This window comes from Podarcis liolepis, assembly GCF_965112155.1.
Source record: "Podarcis liolepis genome assembly, chromosome: 10".
Lineage (NCBI taxonomy): Eukaryota > Metazoa > Chordata > Lepidosauria > Squamata > Lacertidae > Podarcis > Podarcis liolepis.
In genome coordinates, this window is record NC_139562.1 from 31,833,504 (window position 1) to 31,859,327 (window position 25,824).

The 25,824-nt window shown below is 43.6% G+C and overlaps 1 protein-coding gene across 4 annotated transcripts; it reads left to right on the plus strand.

Annotated features, from left to right (window-relative positions):
* Nucleotides 1–25,509, plus strand: CCDC134 (coiled-coil domain containing 134). Of its 4 annotated transcripts, none has more exons than XM_083462616.1 (9): nucleotides 1–3,338; nucleotides 12,122–12,281; nucleotides 13,626–13,698; nucleotides 15,360–15,472; nucleotides 17,033–17,154; nucleotides 18,827–18,911; nucleotides 20,590–20,771; nucleotides 22,049–22,120; nucleotides 23,426–25,509. In XM_083462616.1, exons 4-9 carry the CDS (start codon nucleotides 15,370–15,372, stop codon nucleotides 23,549–23,551), a joined length of 690 nt encoding a protein of 229 aa, XP_083318742.1. In that variant the 5' UTR covers nucleotides 1–3,338; nucleotides 12,122–12,281; nucleotides 13,626–13,698; nucleotides 15,360–15,369; the 3' UTR covers nucleotides 23,552–25,509. The 4 variants fall into 4 exon arrangements, with proteins under 4 accessions (XP_083318742.1, XP_083318740.1, XP_083318741.1 ...); XM_083462615.1 differs by lacking the exon at nucleotides 13,626–13,698 and having other exon boundaries at nucleotides 199–2,179; nucleotides 3,084–3,338; XM_083462614.1 differs by lacking the exon at nucleotides 13,626–13,698.
* The last annotated feature ends 315 nt before the right edge of the window (nucleotides 25,510–25,824 follow it).

Here is a 25,824-nt window from a genome sequence, read left to right on the forward strand (position 1 = left end):
TGCTTGACCTCAGTAAATAATCTATTTTGCTACTTTACGCATCACCTTCTTAATATTCAGGTGCCATGAATCATTGTTTTGGTTAATGCAAAATGATACCATGTTAAGAGAAAGCTTTTGTGGATCAAGGGTTTTACTATATCTAGCCAAATTCAAAGTCAGCACTCATTTGTTTTTTACACACACACACACACACACACACACACACACACACACACACACACGGTTGGCAATAGCAACAGTAACAGTGCTCTCAACCCTTTTGGTACAATAGCTGAGCATTCTCTGAAATCTTCCCTCCAAGGGCTGATTCTCAAATGTGACTACTGGGAAAATCTATAGTGATAGATCGTAATAGGATGCACCCACATTGTGTTGCTCAAATTGTAGTCATTGTAGCATTTTTTAATATGTTGAAAGGATGTTCTGCCTTTCATTTAACAAAATATTATTGCCTGATGCTTCAGGAGTTATATAGGTTACCTGTATGTATAAAATCTCTAAAACCACTATACAAAAAAGGCAGGAGTGAAACAGCCACTGCCCCATATGTTTACAATACAACCAAAGGCTTACAACCTAATCAAAGACAAGACACACTGCAAGGAAAGGGAGGTAATATAAAAGAAAGGATGATTAGGAGAGGCATGCCTGCTGCTAAGCGGAAGGGCACTTTCACAGCACAGAGCGGCAAGAGAAAGGCCCCAGGTGCAACTCAAAGGGTAATCTTAGGTGTAACAAAGAGACTGGTCAAGTGAAAACTAGAGAATTAGGCAGTATCAAGGAGTGAAACAATCTGAATGGCAAGTGGGAAATACAACAGATAACAGCAGAAGAGGGCTAAGAATAGAAGCAGGAAGCCAACAAGAAAGATACAAGAGTAGTCTATCAAGGAAATAAAATTAACCAGAATGTCGGGGGTGACTGTAGAGGAATGTGAATCCTAGCTGTACTGATCAACTGAAAATGGCGGGTTCAGCAAGAAGGACATGAATATCTAGAAGAAAGGCCTGTAGCTCATTGGTAGAGGATCTCCTTTGCATGCCGAAGGTCCAAGGTTCAACCTCTGGCATCTTCAGGTAGGGCTAGGAGAGACCTGTCTGAGCCCCTGGACAGCTGTTGCAAGTCAGGTTGTAAAGTCTGGTGCCCCTCATAATGTTGGACTACAATTCCCATCATCCCTCACTAATGGCTATGTTTGCTGGGGCTGAGGGGAAATGGAGTCTAGCGGCATCTGGAGGGCATCTGGTTGCTGAGTTAGATCGTCCAATGGTCTGACGACGTAAGGCAGAATTAGCATAAGAAAAATCTTTTGAAAAGAATCAAACAGTTATTTGTCTTCCATGCTTCCGAACTTGAGATGATCAACATTATCAAGAATGAGAAAGTGTTTTTTTGAAAAAATGGGGGCTGATCCATTGAGAGAAGTGTATGACTACTGCAGCAGTGCACATAAATTAAAGGCCCATTGTGACAAATACAAAAAGGGGAGCATTTACACTACAAGATTTCATACTTGAATAAACTTACTTGCTGGAATGGTTGCCCCTTAATGTATTTTTACAATCCTGTCAAATCTTAATGATTTTAATTAAATCATTTATATTTAATTGCATTTGCTTGTTTTAGATAATGTACGATTCCATAGACAAAAATCTTCACTAATTATTGGAAAAGGCCATCTTATTTTCATTATCATCTTCCCTACTACATTAGCACGCCAAAACAAAAGTAGCCTCAAAAAATTATGAAGTATGCCTGTAACTTCTATGCCCAAATAATTAAAATAAGCCCTGCCAAATATTCAGTAAAACTGATTATCTTGATTAATCTACTGATTAAAGAAATTACTGAGATAAGGAATTTGCATGTGGGATAACGTTTCACAGTTTGATCCAATTTTCTGCTATGTAGTTAGCACTCTGCTCAGGTTCTAAACCAATTATAAAATATGTTTATAAAAGGAATAAAGGGTTGTGTTAATGTATCACTTGCGATGCCACGGGCACTAGCCCAATGGGTGCATGTAAGATGTAGCGCTGAGACATGTAATGCACAGTAATTTGAAGCACAATGGATGCATTGGAGATGAACAAAAATGACCTAAGTGCTCTGGGAACAAGATATTGCTGGTTTGTTTCCTTGAGACAGTCAAGAAAGCTTCGAGAAAGTTACTTAGGTAAGTGTGCTAATTGCATTTTCCAAAGTGCTGGCTTTGACCTCTTAAAGTCTTACACCGCTCAAGATTCCAGTATCTCAAGGACTACCTCTCTTTGTATGAACCTACCTAAAACCTACAATGGTCATTTGAGACCATTTCCCATGTGCAGCTCCTAGGAGTGCTCAGAGGGTGGTAGACCCGTTAGTGCAAAGCATTGCTTGCTTTTTGCATTTGGTAATAGGACATTCCTCTTCACTCAGGCAGCTGGTCTTAGCTATGATTGGGCATTGTGGTTTTGGTGCTCATCTTGTGGTTGAGTGAAACATAATCACTTCCAAGTCTCTAATTTAAAAAAGCAACAAATAAAATTTAATAATTTATTGCTCATAAGTGACTGGAAAGGCTGGAAATCCTATTCTCACTCACCTAAGGGTAAATCCCAGTGACCTCAACATGTCTTACTTTGGGAGTAACGTCCAGCAATGCACTTTTTTTTGCCTGCTGTGATCATGCAATTGTTGGGTCTTGTAAAGCGAGGCACCTCTCATGTCCCAGCCTAGCCAGATGGATATTGGTAGAAGCGTCCTTCATATTTATAACAGAGACAGAGTACCTGTGCTTGCTAATTATTATTGCAACTGATTAAACAGCAAGCAGGTGTTCTCATTAATCACTAATTGCTTCCTTGCGCTCACCCCGCTTCTCCCAGACCAAACTTGCGCGCAGTCTAAAGAACTCCTCTAATTGCCTTTCAATGCTTATTATGATTTACACGCTGCTTCTCCCAGTATGTGCAGTACAGTAATTGCTTCCGAAATTCTGTGTGTGGGTTTCTGGTTTTTTTAAAATTCACCACCCACCATGCAAATCAGCACCTGGCATTCCCCCTATTAGTAAACGTGGCTGTTTCCCCTGCTTACAGCTTTGTAAACGTGGTGATGGGGAGAGATCTACCCATTGGAAGAACTACAACACAGAGGCCTCTGGGAAGCGCACGGAGGAAATGACGCGCCCGTGCAGGGCATGCTGGTTTGCTTAGCAAGCGAGGCCAGTCCGCTGGGGAAAGCTGCCGGGAAAAGGAAGAGCGGCTCCAGCATGACAGCCTCGCCAGAGTGAGCTGCTGCTGCTGCTGCTCGGGCGACTGGAGACGCCGCGTGCCCTTTTCCGGGCAATGCAGGTGAGGTTCCTTCCCAGGGGCTCGAGAGCGAGGAAGCGGGCAGCTTCCACCCCGTGCGATCCCAAGCTGCTTCTCGACGGGCGGGTTGGGTTTACCGAGCCCCAGATCGCGCTGCCTGCAAACTGCCAGGCTGGCAGCAAACTGCTCCGTACTGTAGTTCTGAGCGCCTCCGATCCTGCAAATGCAGCCGAGGGAGAAGGAGGAGGAGGAGGGCGAGAATGGAAACGCCGAAGCCCTTCGGGAGAGCCAGGCCCCGAGGAAGCGGGAGGTCCCGGGAGCCCCAGTGCATCGACCAGGGAGGGGGGCGGCGGCGGCAGCAGGTGGCGGGGATCGGACTTCTGCTGCAGCCCCGGATCCGCGGGAGAGCGCGCGCTTGGGCGGTCCGCTGCCTGAAATCGGGAAGGAAGGACCGCGCGGCTGCGGGGAGCGAGTGCGGATCGCCCTCGCTTTCTTCGCTGCTCGCGTAGGCAGGCTGAGCGAGGCGGCCGAGAACTTGTCTCTGCAAACTTGGGGGAGCGCGCGGGGGGTTGCCGGCGTCGCGCCCTTGGGGGAGCGAGGTCCTCCGGCGTGTTAAACTAGACTACGGAGATGTATTTAATCACTACGTAGCTCATGCTGTCCGCTGGTGAGACGCCCCTCGCAAGAAATAGCTGCGGAATGATCGTGATCGATGCCACAAAGAAAGAGGATCCTGTCACAGCAGTCATTCTAAACTAATGGAGGAAGGTGCTCTGGTCTACACCGTAGTAATGATGATTTTGGTGGTGAATTAAGGTGCAAAGCTCTCCTCCGCGCGGTGTCTGTTCGGGTCTTTTGCACTTTTCGTCTTCCCTGATCAGCAGGCCCGCATTTCGTTCAGCTTTATAAAAGGGTTCTTGAGGTCGGGTACCTAGTACCCATCGCATCCTGAGTCCCAGGACTAAGCAGCAAAAGGGTTTTCACCTTGATCTTGATTTTATATAGACGCACAAAATGCAAAATGAATTATTTTCTGTGTTGGTAAGAGAGAGAAAAAATATTTTGCCCGTTTTTTAGTTAGCACCACAAACTCTTCTCATGTTATCTAGTAGCTGCTATACAAGTTCAGTCCTGCAACATTTTATATATTAATTTTTGGGATTATCTGAAACAATTTTTCAAAAAAAGGTTTAAGAGCTCTACACATATTTGTCACATATTCTGAAAAGCTCTGTTTGCAGATATTTGGGGAAACTGGAATAGTATGCACCTAAATTTTACTCAAGAGCCAACCCATTGAAATTAATTAACTAAGGTTCATTTTAGTGGATCTACTCTGAGTCCAAGTTAGCTGAATACCAACCCCAGTAGTTGCAAATTTAGGTTGTTGGGGGGGTTTTTTTTGGTCAAGTTGAGCATATAACAAACAATACCCTAGGAGGGCCTAGAATAGAAAGGCCCTGAATCTAGACATACCCTTGTTTCTCTCTGGAATCCAATACCATTTATCACAGATGCCAGAGGGGGAATATCTGGATGTTGTTTTTGAAAGCAGGTCACTTGCATGGATAAAGGGTTGAGGTTGGTTTTGACAGCTTCGTTAGCATGCATGTTTAAAAACATACCTTTCTACAGAAGTAAATTGAGGCATGAAGAAGCTCAGTTACTACTGCCATCACTATGACAAGCTCCAGGGTTAGGGGCCTTGTTTGATACTGTGTTAGATGATTTTGGAACATGAGGTTGCCTGCAGATTAAGTTTTTGGGGTGGATGAATCTGCAAAGCCCCCGAATCGGTTGCTGTAACTGCTGTGCTCTCTCTCACACACCTCCTTGCACTACATTAATGACTTTTCCTATGGCATATTGCATTAAACTAGTTTTTTTCCAAATTTGTCAACTTAAACCATAGTGTCTCTTTTAGTTCTCTGATAGTGACTATAGTGTGGCATTTGTTTTGATCCTGTTATTTACTTGCAATGGAGCTGGCTTCCAGGGTTTGTAGGATTGCAGCCTTAAACCCTTAATTATACTTGTAACTCCATTAAACATTTACTTCCCATGAAATTTATGTTCAAGGCACTCTTGCTGTTCTTTACTGTTGAACTTGAACGTGACCTTTGCAACTCTCTTTATTACTTGTAGGTATGTCATTTGACTCTTGAAGCCAACACCAGTGATTCCATGTGGATCCTCTTACAGATTAACTATTGGATTTACTATTATTTAGGATTTGATAATCGCCCCGTAACACTGGTCTCTGGACAATGTGCAACAAAAAGTTACAAAATAATAAAATACAAATAATTCAATATACATGCAACACATTCCCAAACTGCACAGATTGTTTATATCTAATAACCATTACACTCAAATTCACCTTGTCACATGGAGAGCAGAAACCACCTCGAAAGAGCTAAAAACATAAGAGCAAAGAGCAAGACAACCCCAATGAATGTAGATGTATACTAATAATATTAATTAAGAATGAGAGAATGTTGAAAAACCTGGGAGAATAGAAGTTGTTTTCCTTGGCACTGAAAGGCCATCAACATATGTGCCAGATGCGCCTCTTCTAGGCATAGTGTTTCATAATAGGGGGCCACCACTGAGAAGGCTCTTTTCATCATCGTAATCTTGCACACTTCCGTTTGCATTGGTGATTGTAGAAAGGCCTTCAGTAATGATCTTTGGGCATGGGCTTGTATGTATGGGAAACGGCATTCATTTAGATCTGAAGGTTCTATGCTGTGCAGAATTTCAAAGGTCAAACCCAGCACTTTGAATTAAGCCTGGAAGCGGATTGTCCTACCCTCTGTTGAGGAAACTATACCTCTTACTGCCTTGTTATATTTGCCTCCACTCTTTATTCTTTTCTGCTTCATGTCTTGTCTACATGGCTGCACAACGAATGGAACTTGCTTCTGACACTGAGCTTCTTCACCTGGTGCTACTTTGATCACATATTATAAGAACACAATATTATAAGAGAAGAATGTTTTGGACTACAATTCCCATCATCCCTGACCACTGGTCCTGCTAGCTAGGGATCATGGGAGTTGTAGGCCAAAACATCTGGAGGGTCTCAGGTTGGCGATGCCTGCCTTATCCCAATCTCTAGACTAAGGCTGTGGTCTAATAAACACTCACCTAGGAGTAAGTCCCATTCAAACTCAATGGAGATTACTTATGAGAAGACATATACAAGATTGCAATGTGATAATGATGTATTCACTATGCCACCTTCCTGCCTATTTTGGGCAGTATATCCAGAGATATCCAGTACTGTGGACTCAGTCTTTTCTTAGACTGTTGCTCTCATCAGCCAGAGCCAGCACAGCCAAAGGTGAATTATGATGGGGACTGGAGCCCAACAATATTTGGAGGGCATCATATTATTTACCTTCATGTAGCTAAGCCCTTTGGAGGGTTTTGATTTTGATCTTTGGCTTTTGTGTGTAGCTGCATCTGCCATGTTGCTAATATGCTTATGATGTTATATTATATTCTGCCTCTCATCCTGGATATATGGTATGCTGCTAATATAGAATAGCATGCCTGGATCCTACCAGTGGCTGCCTGCTGAATACTGCAGAAAGAAGCAGAATCCAAAGTGATTTTTTTTACAGTGCTTCAGTTTAATGTTTGCAAATGACGAGATATTTTGTTACAGATATGATTCTGGATTTGCTCCAGTAAATGAATTCTCAGACATATTTTTCAGTGTGTGAAGCAGATTGTTCTTATAAAACATGCTGCTGCTTCTGTAGTGGATATTAAATCTTGTATACAATTGCTGTGTCTTGATCTCCTCCTCACATATATTCCCCTCCCAGGGCACCCTTTCCAGATCTGCAAGGAACACTGAGCATTTAATGCACCCCAAAAGGATACTCCCACGGTGCTCATCTTTGCTTCTCTTGTGTTCTTTGCATTTGTGTTGGGAAAGGAGGCTGCAAAAGATAAGGGCACTTGATGGTGCTTTCTCAAATCCTTCGTAACCTATATTCTGACAGGTTTATGTCCTACTTTTGTGTTGCTCATCGCTTCCTAATTGATAGAATAGCAGTGTGCAGATGACAGTCCGATAGCTGAGCTTTTGAGAATGCCCCCGGGGGTAAACGCAAATAAATTGGATGTTTACCCTCTGAGAACTGGGAAGCGGTGACTCTTCTCTCCTCCACCCCCAGATTGTTGAAATAGAAGCTTTTCTCTTCTAGCTCTGCCCAACCCAACTTGTGAAAGGTTCTGTGGAAACCTTCAGGTGCACAGAGTGCTCCGCAAATTCTTAATTTATCTTCAGAACAACTCTTTGCTATCATTTTTTAGCCTCAGAGAAAGTGCTTATGCCCAAGGCTGCCCAATAAGCTTCATGGCGAAGTGGGCATTTGAACCTACATCTCCCCAGATCCAAACCTGGTAGGGGTTGCTGAGTCAATCTCCACCTGAGATCCAGCTTGTCTCCTGGGAAAACCTCAGCAGTGCCAAGAGAGCCTCTGCTGTTCCACAAGTTACTTTGAGCATCAGGTCGCCTGCCTGCTGTAGCAAATGGAATTCTAGTATTGTCCTGCAGTGCACAGGAGAAGCGAGTAGGCGAAGACATGGATTGCAGCAGGGAGCTTAGGTGGGAGGCATAATGGCCACCAGAACTTGCTAACACTGGCTTTTGAGCTTTCAAAATGAAGGTGTATAAGCCTTATAAAACAAAGGCCAGCTAATCGGCAGCACCACATTTTTGCATTGGCATGGCCTAGCATTAGCACAATACATAGCCTTAATATTTAGGTTGCTGGGTTCAGACTTGTCCCACTGAATAGGGCGGGACTCAGTTCTGAGTAAATATTCATAGGATCGTGATGCACAGTCAGGATTCTGAAGCACTGTTTGCATTGTGCGATGGAAATTGCGAACGCCAAGCAAAGCAAATAGACTTGAATATCTCGTTCATTGTTCCTGGCATCCTTGATGGCATCTTGTTCATTGTGCAGGCAGAACTTGAAGAGGTCAATTGAACAAAAGGTTTTTTGGCTAAGATGCTGAATAGAGAGGTCTAGTACCTGATGGTTCCCCATTTAGTCAGTTTTGTATGAACATGTACACTGGTAAACAGCATTTCCATGCGCTGCTCTGGTTTGCCAGAAGCGGCTTAGTCATGCTGGCCACATGACCTGGAAAAACTGTCTGCGGACAAACACTGGCTCCCTCGGCCTATAGAGCGAGATGAGCGCGCAACCCCAGAGTTGTCCGCGACTGGACCTAATGGTCAGCGGTACCTTTACCTTTTACCTTGTATTACACACTTGAATCCATTACAGTCAGAGGAATTATTGGAATGCTTAAGATTTAAACACATATGCATTTTCTCCGCAACATTTGGGTCAATGCATGATGACACTGGGCTGGTAATTCAATTTTCTGCTCTTAATGATGCAGCTATAGTTCACCTGCCTCCTTTAAAAGTATTTTCAGTTCTTCTTAAGAAGTTTAAATTATATTGGAATTAGGTTTTATTCTCCTTTATTTGTTAAAACCGGCTAAGAGAAGCCAATGTTCTTGGAGGAGCCCCCCTTCTGCCGCCGTCCCTGTATGTGGAATTATGAGAAGTGGAAAAAAGGACAAGGCTTTATTGGAGCAGGGTTATATGTAAATGTTGAAAGCTTCAAGATGAAAGGCTGGTGTGTCTTTCTCTTTCAGCCCTGTTTTATTTTGTACGGATAATGGTTAGGAAGCCATAGGAAAATTGGTGAACCAGAAAGCCTGGCAGCAAACTGCAATTCCTCTAACCCTCCAATTAAGAGCAGCAAGCTGCTCTGATTTCCATTAGCCCCTCTCGTGGAGCGGGTCTAACTTCTCTGTATGTAGTCATTTGCTGTCTTGTTAGCTGAGGCAGGACTGAGCATGGCTCTCTAGTGGAATATTTATGTGTCACATTTAACCTGTGCTGCAGAGTAAAGATGATATAGTGGTGGTTGTGGTGGTCGAAGTAGTACTGTCAATTGCCACCACTTCATTTTCCTCATGGTTTAAGTCTTGGCAGATATCTTCTATTATATCACCTTTCCTTCTGTCTCATGGAAGCTACTGGTGGCATGTACATCTGTCGCTGTATACAACATTTTCAGTTTCTGCTCTCATAAAGGAAAATAGCTCTGCTGGTAAATGCCACAGTCCCACCCCAAATTAGAAAGGTATCTGATCATCTTCAGCGTTGCACAGATAACATGACTGGAAAATATCTGTGAATGGGCCGCAGCTGTGCTGTGATAGACTGAAATAGGTTGGATTTCTGAAACAGAAGTACTGAACCAAAGTAAATAGGGGAGATCAGAAAAGGATCAGAAAAGGAAATAGCAATCAGTAATCGTAACATCTGGAAAACAAAACTGGATAACAAAAACATTTTAAGAGCTTGCTTCCTTGGAACCAAGTCCCTTTGTGTTCAGTAGCCCTTGCTCCTAGGAAAGTATTAATAGGAGTGCACTTTCTATTATTTTCTGTTAGTTGAATAATTGTATGACTTCAATTGTTGATTTTTTAATATATTTTTTTGGGGTATTGAATCTTACTGTATTCTGTATATACTATTCAGGGTCACTGAAACAAAGAGAGATTGTGAAGAGCTCCAAAATGACCTTGTCAAACTGAGTGAAGTGGGAGATAATAGCAAATGCAATTCATAGAATGGTAGAGTTGGACAGGACTTGCTTTATTCCAGCAGGCCTTTTAATGGTAGTTTAATTTTATAGCTTTCTTCACTGATTCTCATCAGTTGTATTGTATCTTTGTAAACAACTTAGTCTGTTGTAGCTAAATGGTATGTAAATTGTTTTAGTAAACCAGAAATAAAGTTTATAAAATGCGTGGCACGGAGAAAAGCTTTTCTCCCTCTGTTCCCAACACTCGAACTCGTGGCCATCCGATAAAGCTGAACGTTGGAAGATTCAGGAACGATAAATGAAGGCACTACTACAACTAATACTACTTCATAGCTGAACTTTGGAATGTGCTCCCACCGGAGGAGATGATGGCCACCAACTTGCAAAATACAAATTTATGGAGGAGAGGGCTATTGGTGATGGCTATTAGCTAGGATGACTATCTTCCGCCTCTGTGGTTGGAGGCAGTAATGCTTTTGAGTTCCAGTTGCTGGAAACCACAAGAGGGTAGAGTGCTCTTGTGCTCATGTCCCATTTGTGGGATTCCCATAGGCTAGCCACTGTGAGAACAGGATACTGGATTAACTGGGCCAATTGCCCTGATCCAGGAAGCTCTTCTTATACAGTTGTGTACTGCCCTGAAAACTTCGTTGATCATCATCTTCTTCTTCCTTGGAAATATTGCCTCTGACAGCTGAGACAGAACATAGCCATCAAGCCTAGTAGCCATTGGTTGCCGTAAGGCTATCCTAAATTCCTGACAATGTCAAGAATACTGGTGCGTCTTTGCATTACTTTACCAAACATGCTCTCTTGGAGGTAAAAACAAAATAAAAATAGGAGCATGCTCTTATCTATGTCAAGTACCTGAGGTAAGCTTGTGCCACAGAATGCTCTTTACAGTATTTAATGCCGCTTAATGGATTTTTTGCCCCATCCGTGTGTGTAGCTTTCAGCCACTACAACTTGCTTTGATATTGCTCATGGAATAAAACCTATTATTTTCTCATTGTGAAAGTCCTTTTATGCACAGTGTAATTGGTACTTAACATTCACTTCACAGTCTGGACTGTAAGCTCCCAGTGGACCAACCGATCTCTCACTAGCCAGCTCCATCTGTTTCCAAATTTGTTTTGGAATCCCAGGAACAGACAGGAGGCGTCTTCCACCACTGCGGGTGCTTACTTGGGAAAATATCTCAAATTCCTGGGAGCCACATATAATATAACTTTATAAATCAAGAGCTTTTCCAAATTCTAGCACCAACTGTTTAAGTATCTAAATGACCAGATGTTTACAGTTCCAGTCTGAATGGTTTTCATCTGCATTTGCCTCTTTGCTTGCATAATACCTGTTTGTTGCATTTCTTTATGTCTTTATTGCATTTACAGCGGTGCCCCGCAAGACGAATGCCTCGCAAGATGGAAAACCTGCTAGATGAAAGGGTTTTCCATTTTTGAGCTGCTTCGCAAGACGATTTTTCCTATGGGCTTGCTTTGCAAGACGAAAACGTCTTGCAAGTGTTCTGATTTTTTTTCGCTCCCCCCCCTTTGCTAAGCCACTAAGCCGCTAATAGCCTTTTAGCCGCTAATCCACTAAGCCTTTAATAGCCGCTAAGCCTTTAATAGCCGCTAAGCCGCTAATAGGGTTGCTTCGCAAGACGAAAAAACTGCTAGACGAAGAGACTCGCAGAACGGATTAATTTCGTCTTGCGAGGCACCACTGTATATCCCATCTTCCCTCCAAGGAGCTCAGGGTGGTGTACGTACCTTTCCTCATTCCTATTTTATCCTCACAAAATTGTTTAAATGTGAGTTGTAAAACTAGTTCTAACATTAGAAATTACAGTTTATGGAGAATATTCTCCAGAGAATTTTCTAGCAGAGTATATTTTCTAGAATATTCTAGAATATGTCTACTGTAAAAGGTTGATGAGACTGGACTTTCTCGTGAAATCCATCAATGTAGATTTTTATTGCTGAAGCAGAAACTGTTACCCAAAGTTTCAGTTTCTGGGATGTGGAAGTGAAGGGATCCCATGTCACTAAATTTAGGTGGGCCCCACAGGTTTTAATATATTTGAGCTTGTGTGTGGTAAAGTTTGCCTTTAGGGAAAACATTGGTATTGATAGGTGGGCTTTTCCTCAACAATTTTAATTTTTGTTGCAGATAAACTCAACTGAGAAGAACACAATTGTGATGTTGCTGAAGAAGATTCATAGAAAAAATTTCTGGATGATCACTGACTGACGGCTTTGCCTGATGTGGTTTAGTGAGCATCACAATAGCCAGAACAAGTTGTTCTACATTCCTTTATTTGAATTACCAGGTAGAGGTCTTTGTTTGTTTTTGTCCTTAAATTAAGCTGTGCTCTGAGATGTGCTTGTAGCTAAAGTAGATTTATAACCAGTAATAAAAGTCTGCTGTTGTCATACTCCCAGTTTCTTTTATAGTAAATCTTTTAAAAAGATAACTATAAGTCTATATTACTCTGGGCAAACACTCTTTCTGTATAATGGTAGGGTATACCTAATATAATTTTCTCAATAGTAATTGCATGGGTGGAACCAATCTTAAATATCTTGAATAAATTTACATAGGAAAAATGTCTACAGATAATGAAAACATGTTCTCTGTAGGCGCACCTGTCTCCTGAGGTATAAGCTCTTTATACTCCAAAGCATGTTGTGTTCAAAACACACAACTTAATTAGGATTCTTACTGCAGTCTATAATTCCCTCTTTGTCAGTGCAGGAGGCAACTGTTTTGTGGACAAGTCAAAGCCTATTTAGATTTATTTCGATGAATAGGTAACTGTGATCCCCATATAACTGATGAAACTGTAGCATTCCATGTAATTGGAAATCTTGCCATTTTTCAAGCAATAAAGGCATATTGCCTTGCTGGTATCTACATGTAGGAACCATTTTCCTTAATGTTATTGGGCAGGGGTGGCCAAATTCATAAGCCCGGAAGGAGAGGGTGAGAGTTCTGGAAGTGTGTTTTAACTGAGTCTCTTTGTGCCTGCCATCCACCCCTCCAATTCCCCTTCCTCGCCCACCTCCTTCCTGTCTGGCTTGCTCTCCTGATTTGCCAGCCACCACCTCTGCTCCTAGGGGAATCTCCTTCCCCAGGGATGGGGTCAGGACATCCTTGACACCCCCTCCCTCTCTGTGAGGTCAGGTGGCCCCAGAGCGGCTTTGGGTGAGGACCCCCCTCAAAATCACTGCTTGGACTATTCTCATCCCTCAAATTGAGACTGGGGCCCAGTGGCAGTATATCAGGCTCCTCCTTTACATCATGGCCCAAACTGCTGCTACCTCCCATCCTGGGGTCATCATCTTCTTCCTCCTCTTGACACACTCTGCCAATCACACCCCGCCCCCAGCTGAGTCATGGAGATCACAACACTTGGTAGCAGGTTTAGTACTTAGGCAGTAATGTGGAAACACACGGCCCTACTTCAAGTGGGGCCAATTCACATTAGGAAATAAATCCTATTGATATCTTATATATCACATTTTTTGTCCTTTTCTGTTCTGACTAAATGTTTCTGAGATAACCCCTCAACCATGTTTTGGTGTGTTATTTTAATCTGAATGTAGGAACCATCAAAGATTTAAAAAGGTGGTTAGAGATGGAGTCATTGCACCATTTTTTGACTTCATTTCAGACCACTTTGATTTGCGTTCGTCACAACATTCAACATGTCATGGAACCGTCTAGACACAGTGCGGCACATTTCTGTAATGTACATTATGTACTGGATTATCTTTTCAGTTAGGGAATAGCACTGCACTCTCATAGCCTAGTCTTCCATTAACATTCATCTGGCAGCAATTCCTGCTCACTTTGTTCCTGTTGAAAGCTAATCAGGTTTCTCTTATTGCATGAAGCAACTTACAGAATTGACTCAGGCTTCTTCCTGTTCAGACTTCCTGACCTAAGAGGATGCTTCATGTTCTGTCACCGTTGATGACTAAACAGTCTGAACCAGTAGCAACACGTTTAATGGATTATCTCACCATCAAGGTTGCGGTTTTGAAGACAATCATTTCAGTGAGAAAAGTGTATGGAAATGATTGTGCTTCATTGTGGTCTGCGATTCTTGATGGTGCATAAGGACTGCCTTGCATTAAGGCCTATTTTGGAATTACTACCATATTCATTTCACATTAAGCAAACCACAGTTTTGTCAATCATCTTTTCAAATCCTTCAGATGAGCAGAAGTGTGAATTGCATTCATTAGATGTCCATACAGCCATTTGATTTTTACTTGCATTGCACTTGTGAGTTTAGAAAAAGAGGTGCTAAATTTCATTGACTGTTCAAGAAGGAGTAGAGTTTTTTGAGCTTCTTCCCAGACCCTTGCTAGGTTTATTATTTCTGGAGATTCACACATCCTCCACAAAAAGCTCAGCCATCTTCAGCACTGCAGACATGTGTCTCAGTTGCAGCTGTCTGGATGCCAGCAAAGTGGAAGTAGCAGAATGCAATGGCCATTGAGGGCAGAAATTAAACCAGGGTTGGAAGAGTAGTGTTGCAGGGTGATGGACTTCTATTCCCTCTGCTCAGTAGGGAACGCTATAGTCCCCCCATTTGTGGGATTGCATGCTTACTGGGAAACTGCTGTTGTGCAGTCACTTAGCCAGCCCACCCTCCTGGTTTAAAGGCTGCAGATACCATTGATGCACACCTGCAGCATTAGGAAGAAGCTGAACAGGTTTTTTGGCAGGCGAGCTTGGTGGACAAAATGCCAGTTAAAGGGAGGGATGGGAGAGCCTCATGCTCAAAGTTCTAGGCATCTCTGAAATTTGGCCTGTGTTCGTATGGGATTTGGCCAAAGAACAGCAGTTACTGGTAATCGCAATTTCTGTTTTACTATATTGAGCCACTCATGGACTGGAAATTTCAAGCCTGTTTTTGTATATTGATCAGATTGTGGATGTGAGACCTGTGGTTTGGATTTGCACACAATGATGTTTGTGGTGATGCTGAAGCACAAGTAAATATCCTCATTGCCAGGGAAAACAGTAACTTCCAGATTGGCTGCAAGGCTGGTAAAGAAGTGGGTGGATTGGAGCATGTAGCTAAAGTCAGGATGTGGCCTGTGAAATGAGTACAGAGGTAGCCAATGTGGTGCCCACTCAATGTAGTTGGGCGCCCACCTGTATGCTGAAGCTCAGTCTTGAAACTTTGCCTTTGAGAGAGAGGTTTACTGTCCATTTACTGCCAGTGGTGTCTGTTGCTTTATTTCTTTGCTGTCTTCTCCTACACATGGGGAGTTGCTTATGTTAATGAATATAAATCAGGTAGTGGGAGTGGAGAGGTTTCTGTGCTTTAACCTCAATCATTAGAATGATTAAAGTATTCTCCCTCCCCTTTCCCCTCTTCTTTCCATTCCAGGATTTTAAGGATGGATTATTTTCGAGCCTTCACTTTTCTCTTTATGCTGATATTATCCAGAGGCGTCACGGCAGACACAGAGACGAAAACCCCTGATTCAGGATTAGAAATCTGTATCCTTTCATTGCCTTGATTTTTGTCTGTGAAAGTGGGGTGTAACTGAGAGAGTGTTGCTTGTTAGGCGGCCCTTTTGTGCTTAGCAAGGGTGGAGAAAGGGAGTGGATTTGTAAGCCTTGGGAAAACATGTAGATTTGTACATGTGCATGTAAAAGTATATAAACTGCAAAAGGGTACGCATACATACCACAAGGGGCATTCTGAAGCACTAGGCTGGGGAAAGCTCATCTGAAAGGCCCATGTGAATTAAAATGTCTCTGCCTGGTGCCAAACGGACATCAGTCACTGCCAGGTGAACCTCCTGGGAAGAGCATTCCAATGTTGACGCTCCACCGCTGCAAAGTCCTCTCTTGCATCCACAGCTGTCTAACTTCCAGACCTTTTCAGCTGCTAAGATAGGCAGAGGGGACCCTCTTGGTAGTTCCTCCACCTTCAGAGACTTGGGGATGGGGGTGGCATGGCGGATAAGACATTCTCTGTGGCAGCCCCTAAGTTGTGGAACTCCTACCCCAAAGAGGTGTGTCTGGCACCTTCATTTTGCTAGTGAAGTCTCCAAAGACAGAGCCAAAGAGGCCACAAGTCAGGCATGCCTTTTATTCTAAATGTCCCGTCTTGCCCAAATACTCTTAAAGGAATTACCAACCATTTCGCCCTTGGGCCTGGTGTATTTTTCTCAGATATGCAGTGTTGTACTGTGTGAGAAGTATAACGACCTTGTCCTTCCCAAATAAGCTATGTACCCCAATAACAACACTCTTAAAAGAGAGAGAGAGAGAGAGAGAGAGAGAGAGAGAGAGAGAGAGAGAGAGAGATCTTATCCTGGCTCAGTAATGTCAAATAGGCTTCACTTCCTTCCTAGCTCACTCAACTTTTCCCTCCATACTCTCCGTATGAAAGCCATTCTTCACATGATCTTCATCAAGTTGGAAAACACCACTGTGAAATAGATGGATTCTTTATGCTGACACAGTGAATGCAGCATGGCATGTCACATGGTTCTTCCTCTGGGCAAAACGTTTCTCTGCTCTTTCTGTTTCAGGAGGGGTTGTATTTTTCTCTCTCCTTGACTCTCCCTTGCTTTTAATTGGTAATGTGAACCCTTGTCATTTGTATTTCCCTCTGGATTTATGCTGTCATCCTCCATAGATTCTAGTTTACAGCTGCCAGGCCACCGAGAGCAGATATTCTTTGCAGTCTCCGTAAACTTTATTTATTGTCATTGGCTTTCCCTGAAAGAAACTGGGTGCAGTAGTTAAAAGAAGCCTGATCCCTTGTAAGGGCTACTTTGATGGAGTGGGCCCCAGATCTCCTATTGCCTTCCCTCTCTGTTCTTAAACTTAAAACTTTTTAAAAAATGGTTCAGAGCCATCATCCATACATAGAAATTAGCATATACACATTTTATGCAAAGTCCCCAAGTCTTTTTATATACCTAACAATGCCCCAGGGTGAAGGGCAAAAAAGACGCTGGGATTGTGCTGTGGGTTGTGGGGAGGGGAACATGGGGCAAGAGTTTGGATGTTCTGTAGCGCATGGTATCCTTGACCAAGTTACAGATAAGAAGCTGTTCGAAGTGAAACGCAAAGACCAGATGAATGCGTTGAAGAACCTGATTGAGCTCAACGATGTGAACCAACAATACAAGATCATAGACATCATGCTCAAGGGTCTTTTCAAAGTGAGCCTTGCCTAACAGAGCGCAGGATTTATTTATTTTTAGTTATGGAATGTTAGATAATCTTAAAAGCAGTGTGTGGGGCCTAAGAAGAAGAGTGTAGTGTCTTCGTCAACAATGCTTCTTTACTGGAAAAGGTTGAGGTGGTGGTGGGGAAGAGACTTGGCACTATGACCACCTCACAATTCCAGTGAATTGCTGGTGAATGTGGTGGCTGCCACTCATTCCAGACACAGATGGTTGTGAGGGGAGGGGAGATGGTACCTCTTAGGGTCTGCTGGTTTTAAATCTACTGTGGGAAGATAGCCTAGGATGGTCTAGGCCTTACCTTAGGCACCCTCACCAAGTGCTTTCTTACACTTCCATCTGCAGAGTAATAATAATAATAATAATAATAATAATAATTTTATTTATACCCCGCCCTCCCCAGCCAAGACCAGGCTCAGGGCGGCTAACAACCAATAAGAAAAACAAGTTGATTAAAATACAACTTAAAAACAAGATTTAAATACAACATTAAAACATTAAGATGCAGCCTCTTCACAGGAGGAGAAAGGAAAAAAGAAAGAAGGAGAGGGAATCAAATTGATTCTAAGCCAAAGGCCAGGCGGAACAACTCTGTCTTACAGGCCCTGCGGAAAGAAATCAGATCCTGCAGGGCCCTGGTCTCATGAGGAAGAGCGTTCCACCAGGCCGGAGCCAGTGTTGAAAAGGTCCTGGCTCTGGTTGAGGCTAATCTAACTTCCTTAGGGCCTGCGACCTCTAGGGTGTTGCTATTTATAGACCTTAAGGTCCTCCATGGGGCATACCGGGAGATGCGTTCCCGTAGGTACGAGGGTCCTAGGCAGGTAGTGACCATTTTAGGTGTGTCCAATTGATGCACAACTGCCAATGCATGGGCCCTTTTCGACCCAGAAAAGGATGGAATGGAGGCAGAACGGGCTTATGCGCACCTCTGCTGATGTGCATGGCAGCGAGGAATGGAACCCCATGCAAAATGGTCACCGCCTGTATGTATGTAGAAGAGCACTTTCAGCACCTGCTCCATAAAAATAGATTGCCTTACACTGGAGATTTGCCCAATGCATGGGTCTGCACATTCAGGACCAGCATGAGATCTTAGTTGTTCTTCTGGGCTGGTATTTGGTTGGGTTTAAATGAATAGCTGAGGTATTATATTAGACTAGGTACTTGAGAAGTGATTTGCAGCTTATCGATGGTAGCATCACATCGCATGGAGAAGGCGGTTGTGGCTTCATACAGTTGCTGTTTGTGGCCCCCACCTGCTTGGCCAACAAGCTCCATTTTGTGCTGTGTGATGTAACCGTGTCGCAGCACCAATGTTCCTGTGTGTGTTGTGCTTGCTACCGCCAAGCCTGTTGAAACCAGACTCGGTCCAGGAACTGCAGCTGTTGGTTCCTCCGCAAATAATGTGAGGTGTTTTGAAGGGCTGGGATATTCATTCTCATAATTTGGTTTCCTGGCTTTTGAAGTTGTTATTTCCCCCAAGTTTCCTCGTCTGTCAGGGCTGTGTCAGATGGGCATTTGTAGCAGAGCAGAAGAGGTGGGGGTGTGCGGCTGAGAAGAGGCTGTTGCTGGCAGCACAGGTGTGGGAAAGAGATGTTTTTGGCAGGAGGTGATATCAACCATGTCCGCTTTCTGTTGTGATGTGCAGGTTCTCGAAGACTCGCGGGCTGTACTTATAGCAGCAGATGTCCCTCCAGATGGGCCGTTCCCTCAGGATGAGAAGCTAAAGGATGGTGGGAGCTCTTTGCTTTATAATCCCGATTTCTCCATCCATCATTCTGTAGCCATTAAGTTTGTAACAATGAGCTGTTCTGGCATTACAGCTCTCGTTGCCATTTTGGCGACTCTTGCTTAGCCACCCCTGTCACTTCTGTTCTTGTGTGTCATCATTTCTGACATTTGCAAAGGTCCTGGGATGGGAACAGAGCCAAATGAGGCTACATAGCATATGGTACATGAAGCAGAACAGAATCTTATTATTTCGCCTGTGCATATAATGGAAAGTTAACACTCGTAAGGCTGGTCAGTATCATTAAACAGGGACGTGTGGCTTCATTCAGATTGATAGCCAGTTTCTCCCCACCCCCGGTCGGATTCTGCAACTGGAACCCTTGGTTTTGTGACTGGACTAAATGTATGCAGATTTGCATTGTCTACAGAGAGGTACATGAATTTACAATTTGAGACTGGCCGGTTATGTTTCCGGTCACTTTTAAAAAATGTTTGTTGAGCAAAGAAAAATTAAGAGAGTGGAAAAGGAAGGGCAATTGAACCTATGAGGGCAGCCAGGATTTAAGCTATTGCAGCATGAAAATGGTAGGTACTTGTAGAGAAGGAGAGATTCCAGTTCTTTTGTCCAAGGTACTGATTTAGTATATTAAGGTATCCTACCTTGTGCTTTTGGCTGGTGTTTTTTGGCCATGCAGATTTCCAGAATTAAATCCTCATTTAAACTGTTGATGCCAGCCACCTAGACAATGAGCAGCAGTAGCCTCCCCCCAGCAATGCTACTGCCATCAATATCTGTAATGAAGGGAAGGATATAGTTTTAATAGTTTTCCTTTGCACTGATCACAGGTAGCCTGAACCCACCTGGAATTCATTCTCTTATTATAATTTTGAAAATACTATGCGACTTCTGTTTCCTTTGAATAGCTGTAGGAAAAATTATGTCAGATTGAATGACACACTACTTTGGGTTCCTTGCCAGATTTGTGGGCTGCTAGCTTGCTTTCTGGATTTCTGAAGTTCACAGATTTGGATGTGAGCATATTAATCTGTCCCACCAATATTTTATTTTCAAATGCTGTGTACGTAAGGTTGAGCCCTCTTTTTCTGTATTCATAAACTTGGAATAAAATATAAACCCTTTTCTGTACAGTCACTAACATAGATTAAATGTAAAGGTACCCCTGACCGTTAGGTCCAATCGCGGACGACTCTGGGGTTGCAGCGCTCATCTCGCTCTATAGGCCAAGGGAGCTGGCATTTGTCCGCAGACAGCTTCCGGGTCATGTGGCCAGCATGACTAAGCCGCTTCTGGCGAACCAGAGCAGCGCACGGAAACACTGTTTACCTTCCCGCCAGAGCGGTACCTATTTATCTACTTGCACTTTTGACGTGCTTTTGAACTGCTAGGTTGGCAGGAGCTGGGACCGAACAACGGGAGCTCACCCCATCGCAGGGATACGAACCGCCAACCTTCCGTTCGGCAAGCCCTAGGCTCTGTGGTTCTATTCTATTCTATTCTCCCCTCCCTTCTCCTCACTCACATAAGCAATAGGAATGGTTAGAGTGTGTTGAGGTGGTACGCACCCTGCATTTGGATTCTATGTTTATTCTCATGGAACTTGTCTGATCTCTACCAGCGGTAAAACTCCTGATTTCTCATTTGTGGCTCTTTACCTCTAGCATATTCCCATGTGGTGGAGAACACTGCATTTTTTGGTGATGTAGTCCTGCGTTTTCCCAAGATAGTACACCATTACTTTGACCGCAACTCCAACTGGAACAACCTGATTCGCTGGGGAATTGGCTTCTGCAATCAGACAGGTGTATTTGACCAAGGTCCGCACTCACAAGTCCTCGGATTGGTAAGACTTCTGGTTTGACTTCTGCTCTGATGTTGTTGGCCTCTGATAATGGCCAACAATGGGTTGGCAATGTGGGATAAAGGAATATGAGTTGAGGGAAAACCAATAATCTAAGGGTTGCTTCAGTCGTTTCAGTATCTGTATATGGAGGGTGCTTTTGTGTAGGAACTAGCATGAAGCTTGCATAAAGATGGTAATATGCAACTTATATGTGCATTTCACACTATGTGTGCACACTGAGTAGTAATGACTTTTGCTTCTCAGCAATAGTATAATCCAGTGGCATAGCGTGGGGGGTGCAGGGGGGGCCGGCCGCACCGGGCGCAACATCTGAGGGGGGGGCGCTAATTTAGTGGAAGAGACTCAAGTGCTAAAATCCACGGGTTAGGGGGCGCAAATTACTTGCCTTGCCCCGGATGCTGACAACCCACGCTACCCCACTGGTATAATCCATTCATACATGTGTTGTTGTTTCTTTCTTTCTTTCTTTCTTGGGTTTTATAAACAAGAATAATGGTATACAAATAAGTATACCAAGTTTTCTCATGCCATTTGTATATCACAAAAACAGCATAATAAATGTGGAAAAATATCTACATGTTTCATTATTAGTGGTCAGTAGATAAGTTCTTGATTCATGAACTGGTTTAAAGCAGCCATAGGCAAACTTGGCCCTCCAGATGTTTTGGGACTACAACTCCCATGATCCCTGGCTAACAGGACCAGTGGTCAGGGATGATGGGAATTGTAGTCCCAAAACACCTGGAGGGCCAAGTTTGCCTATATCTGCTTTAAACAATTAGGAAGAAAAGAGGGGGAGGGGGGAATGATGAGTGGGGTGGGGTGGTTATACTTCTATTCTTCTACTTTGTGTGGGTTTAGGGTTAGAGTCACTTGTTGTATTTCCTTGGTGGTGCATTCAACCGTATGGCTGCACATTTCTGCATCTTGGTCTCTGATAGGCTGCTTTAGCTCACAGCAACCCTTTAAGCCATGCTACCTTTGTGTGCAGCCTATGCGGTTTCCTGATAATTTACACAGCAAGTGAATGAATTGCAATATCAGTGGTTCAGCCCATAAGGGGCATCAAAACTTCTTGCATTAATTTGGGAGGGATAGTTTTTTCACATTTGGGGGAATTTGCACTGAACTACCAAATGAGGCTGGGAAGCTTCAGTGGCGGGTGATGTAGTTGCAGGAACTGAGAAGCAGGCAGCAGAGTGAGAAGATTACAAGACATGTGAATGAAGCTGATCTCCACTATTTTTCTTCTGCAGATGGCTCAAGAGCTTGGAATAAGTGAGAAATCTCCAGAATACCGGAACCCCTTTAAAACAGACAATTCTGAAGTAAGATAATAAAGCTATTAGTGAACCCTGCCTGTTTTTACCTGTCCTGGCCATTGGGTTGCTGACACCTTTCTGGGGCTTGGCAAGGGAAGAAATGGGCAGCACTGCTTCATGACGGATATGTGGTGATCCCTAGGCACGACTAGCTGGTAATAGTGACTCTGTTCTCCGCAGCAACTTCCAGTGTGGAAATCTTGTGCAGCCAGCAAAATGCACACTTGGTTGCATGTTTGGCTGACAGTTCATATTGTTACCTCCAAAGGGAAATTGAAAAAGGAAGCCAGCGCATCTGCACAACCTGTAGAAGTTCCCCTTCTGATGTGACAACCCAGCACTGCAGCTGGATGCAGGCAGTGACCATGCGCTCAGCTTGCCACACAGAAATCTCATCTGGAGCTGCCCACAGTGGCCATGCTCAATTGCATTTGGTACTTGATGCATGTCGCATCAAAGGCAGCTGCAGATGCCTATTTCTTTCCTCTGTCTCTTTCATATCTGGACCGATTTAGCTGCTTTGCAACGCAGATTGCCCCTGGAAATAGGTTTTTGAGTAGAATCATTATCATAGCTCAGGACATGGGAGCTGCACCTATTGAGACCTTTCCTAGTTTTTTGTTCCTACTAACGCAGATTTGCAAATAATGCCATACATGTTATTAGCTAACAAAAGTGTTTGTTGACATAGATATGTGTGACATAGTTGTGTTGTTGTTTTTTAGAGTGCCAGAATTTATTCGTTTTATTTTATATTCCACTTTTCCTCCAAGGATCTCAAAGTATTGTACATGGTTTCCCCGCCCCCCCAACCTCATGTCATCCTCACAAAAGCCCTGTTAGGTCAGTTAAGTTGTGAATGAGAGACTGGTCTATGGTCACCCAGTGAACCCTGATCTCCCAGGTCCTAGTCCAACACTACAGCACAAAGCCTCTTTATCTTTCTTTTATTCACAGAAGTGACTGAGGCACTTGACTAGGGTTCTCCATGACATAATCAAGAGTTGACTTTGGAATCCTAATAAGTTCTCTGTTCCGGTGATTATTGGGACCCCCCTTTTCCATAGAGATGCCATTTCCAACGCACAGCAGTAGTGCAGATCCAAGAAGACTATCCCCAATCCATTATTTGTGGATGGGATTATATAATCTAAAGCCAAATTCATGTCTCCTGAATCCAAGTCATTGAAACTACAGATATGAAAAACAGGTGCAAGTGGCAGGAGGAGGTGTAATTGGCTAACTGTGAGGCTTGTGCGCAGAACTGTCTCTTTGTTCCCACGTGGCTGAGCTCATCCTGTTCCCTGTCAGTTTTTCCCCAGTGCGGACACATTCCAGAAGGCTCTCCGGGAGGAAGAGAAGCGAAGGAAGAAAGAGGAGAAGCGGAAGGAGATCCGCAAGGGGCCTCGCATCTCCCGCTCACAGTCGGAGTTGTAATGCCGCCACCTGCTCCTGTCACCGTGACTTGCCCTGAGTGGGAGATGGAAGCTGCTGGGAAAGGCGCATCCCAGTCCCTTGGTGACCTCAGGAAAACGCCAGGATGTTGCGGTTTTGTTTTGTAAGGTTTTGGAAGTTTGTTTCTTCTTTCAGCAAGACGTTGGCTAACGACTGGATTGAGCTGTGGGAAGCGCCCCAGGCAGAGATTGCGGTCTTTGAGCACATCTTCCCTTATGGGAAGGCTTTTTCGAGTAACTGGAATGTACAGAGTTTGTCAGAGGCTGTTCCTCATGTCTCTGTGTATTTTTGTTTCATGTGGCTTTTGCCAGTTTGTAACGCTTAGGGAGAGGGGCGGCGAAAGGGAGGTTCTCTGGCTCATGCCACCTCTGCAGTTCATAACACCAGAGGTTGTGAATTGTTGTGCAGTCAGAATGGTAAGGTAACACAGAGTTGCAAGATTAACTTGATCGGGCAGCAGAATCACCTTCAAAAAGTTAAGGGTTCTAAGAGTTATGGGTTAAGGACATAGATTCCTTGGGATTATTTACGCACTGACAGAGTACTCCTTTTGAATGTACCTAGGATACGTCAAAGAGGTGCTGTTATTAAAATGCCGTAATAATCCACACTCATTTCTGGTTCTATGGTGTCAAAGTCTTCCTCTTTTTTCCACAAGGCTGTTAAACCATTTTTTCTCATAAAAGAGGAGGAGGACGGGAATTAATGTGGTTAATTTTGGCTTGAGAAGATGAACAGCACGGTCGGGTCGTCATCAATGAGCATTTGCACTTGACAGTTTTGCCATATTGTACTGGTCTGTTGTAACAAAAAGCACAAAGACTTTTGTGGCACTTTCAAGACTTAACACATTTATTATTTGTCATCAACGGTGCCACTACTGCACAATGGGAAATTACTGAAACATTCAAGGAGATGGGAGATTTCATTCCCCTTCTTTATGGTGAAGGGAACTTATCTGCTCATCTTTGTGAGGGACTAGAAGAGCTAGAGAGAAGTGATTATGTAAATTTCTTCAGCTTCTATTGTCCAGTGGGTACAGAGTGGAACTGCTGTGTCCATAATTGCTGACTCTTGACTGTTTCAGTACATCCCCATCCCTCAGTTAATGGTGCCGTCGCAATCTTGGTGATGACCTTTAATTTGAAATGTCAAGATGAGATACTCACTTGCCACTGTTCTTACTCCGCGGAAAAGCAGACAGTCTGACAGTGTAGATTTTGTTCTCTCAGTTCTTCTTCTCTGCTTGCCTATCGATTGTGTCTTTATTACATGGTCAGTGAAATTCTGAGGGAATTGTCCTTCCCACCCAGTCTACTGCCTTATTGCTCCACAGGAACAAGCTGCCTTTTCTCTTGACTTTTTCAAGCATTCCATTTAGGTTTGGACCTGGAGCTAAGTTCGTTTTGGATTCCAGCTGTACTGTACTTGCTCTCATAGTAAAGGCCAGCCAGCCTTGCCCACAGTATGGTCGGTGGTCCCTTTTAAATCCTGCTACCGATTTCTCCCTAGCCTGCTGACTTGTAGGCCTGTATACTGCAGGCATTCAACATGAAGCCACTGTGCAGTTTGCCACAATGGGTAGCTCTTGTTCAAGACTGGGATAGATTTACACCAGCAAGATTATCTCCAAACACTGATTAACTGGAGTATTGTATTTCCCCTAAGTGTGATGGCCCCTCACTGTCATGAGTAGCGCTATAACTTGGCACACTACTTGTCAAGGTTGGTTTGGGCCAATCTTGCCAGTGGCGGATTGTTTTGTGGGAAAGGAGGGTTTTTAGGGGACATTTCAGTTTGACTTGCTGCCTTTGGGCTGTTTTACAAGGTTAGAGATGGTGACGACTTTTATTATCAAAATTACATTTGCTTTGGTTTTGGATATGTATTTAAATGGACTTTGCTTTTCTTGAATAAAACAGAAAATTGTAAAAAAAAAATGCAAACATTTGTCACTGGCTTGTGAGGCATGGTTCTTGATAGCATGGGAAATACTTTTTACGATTGTCAATGAAGACATTCAAACTCAGGACGTAAGGGAGAAACGTGCTAAGAGGAAGGCATGCTTGGCAAATCCACACCATGATCAACTCCCTCCCAGAAACCAATGTCCCCACTGTGGAAGGACGTGTGGATCCAGAACTGGCCTCCACAGTCACTTACGGACTCATTGTTAAAACTGTGTTTGTGGAAGACAATCTTACTCGGCTATGAGTGATCGCCAGAGAAGAAAAGACAGACTCTCTTTAATGTGT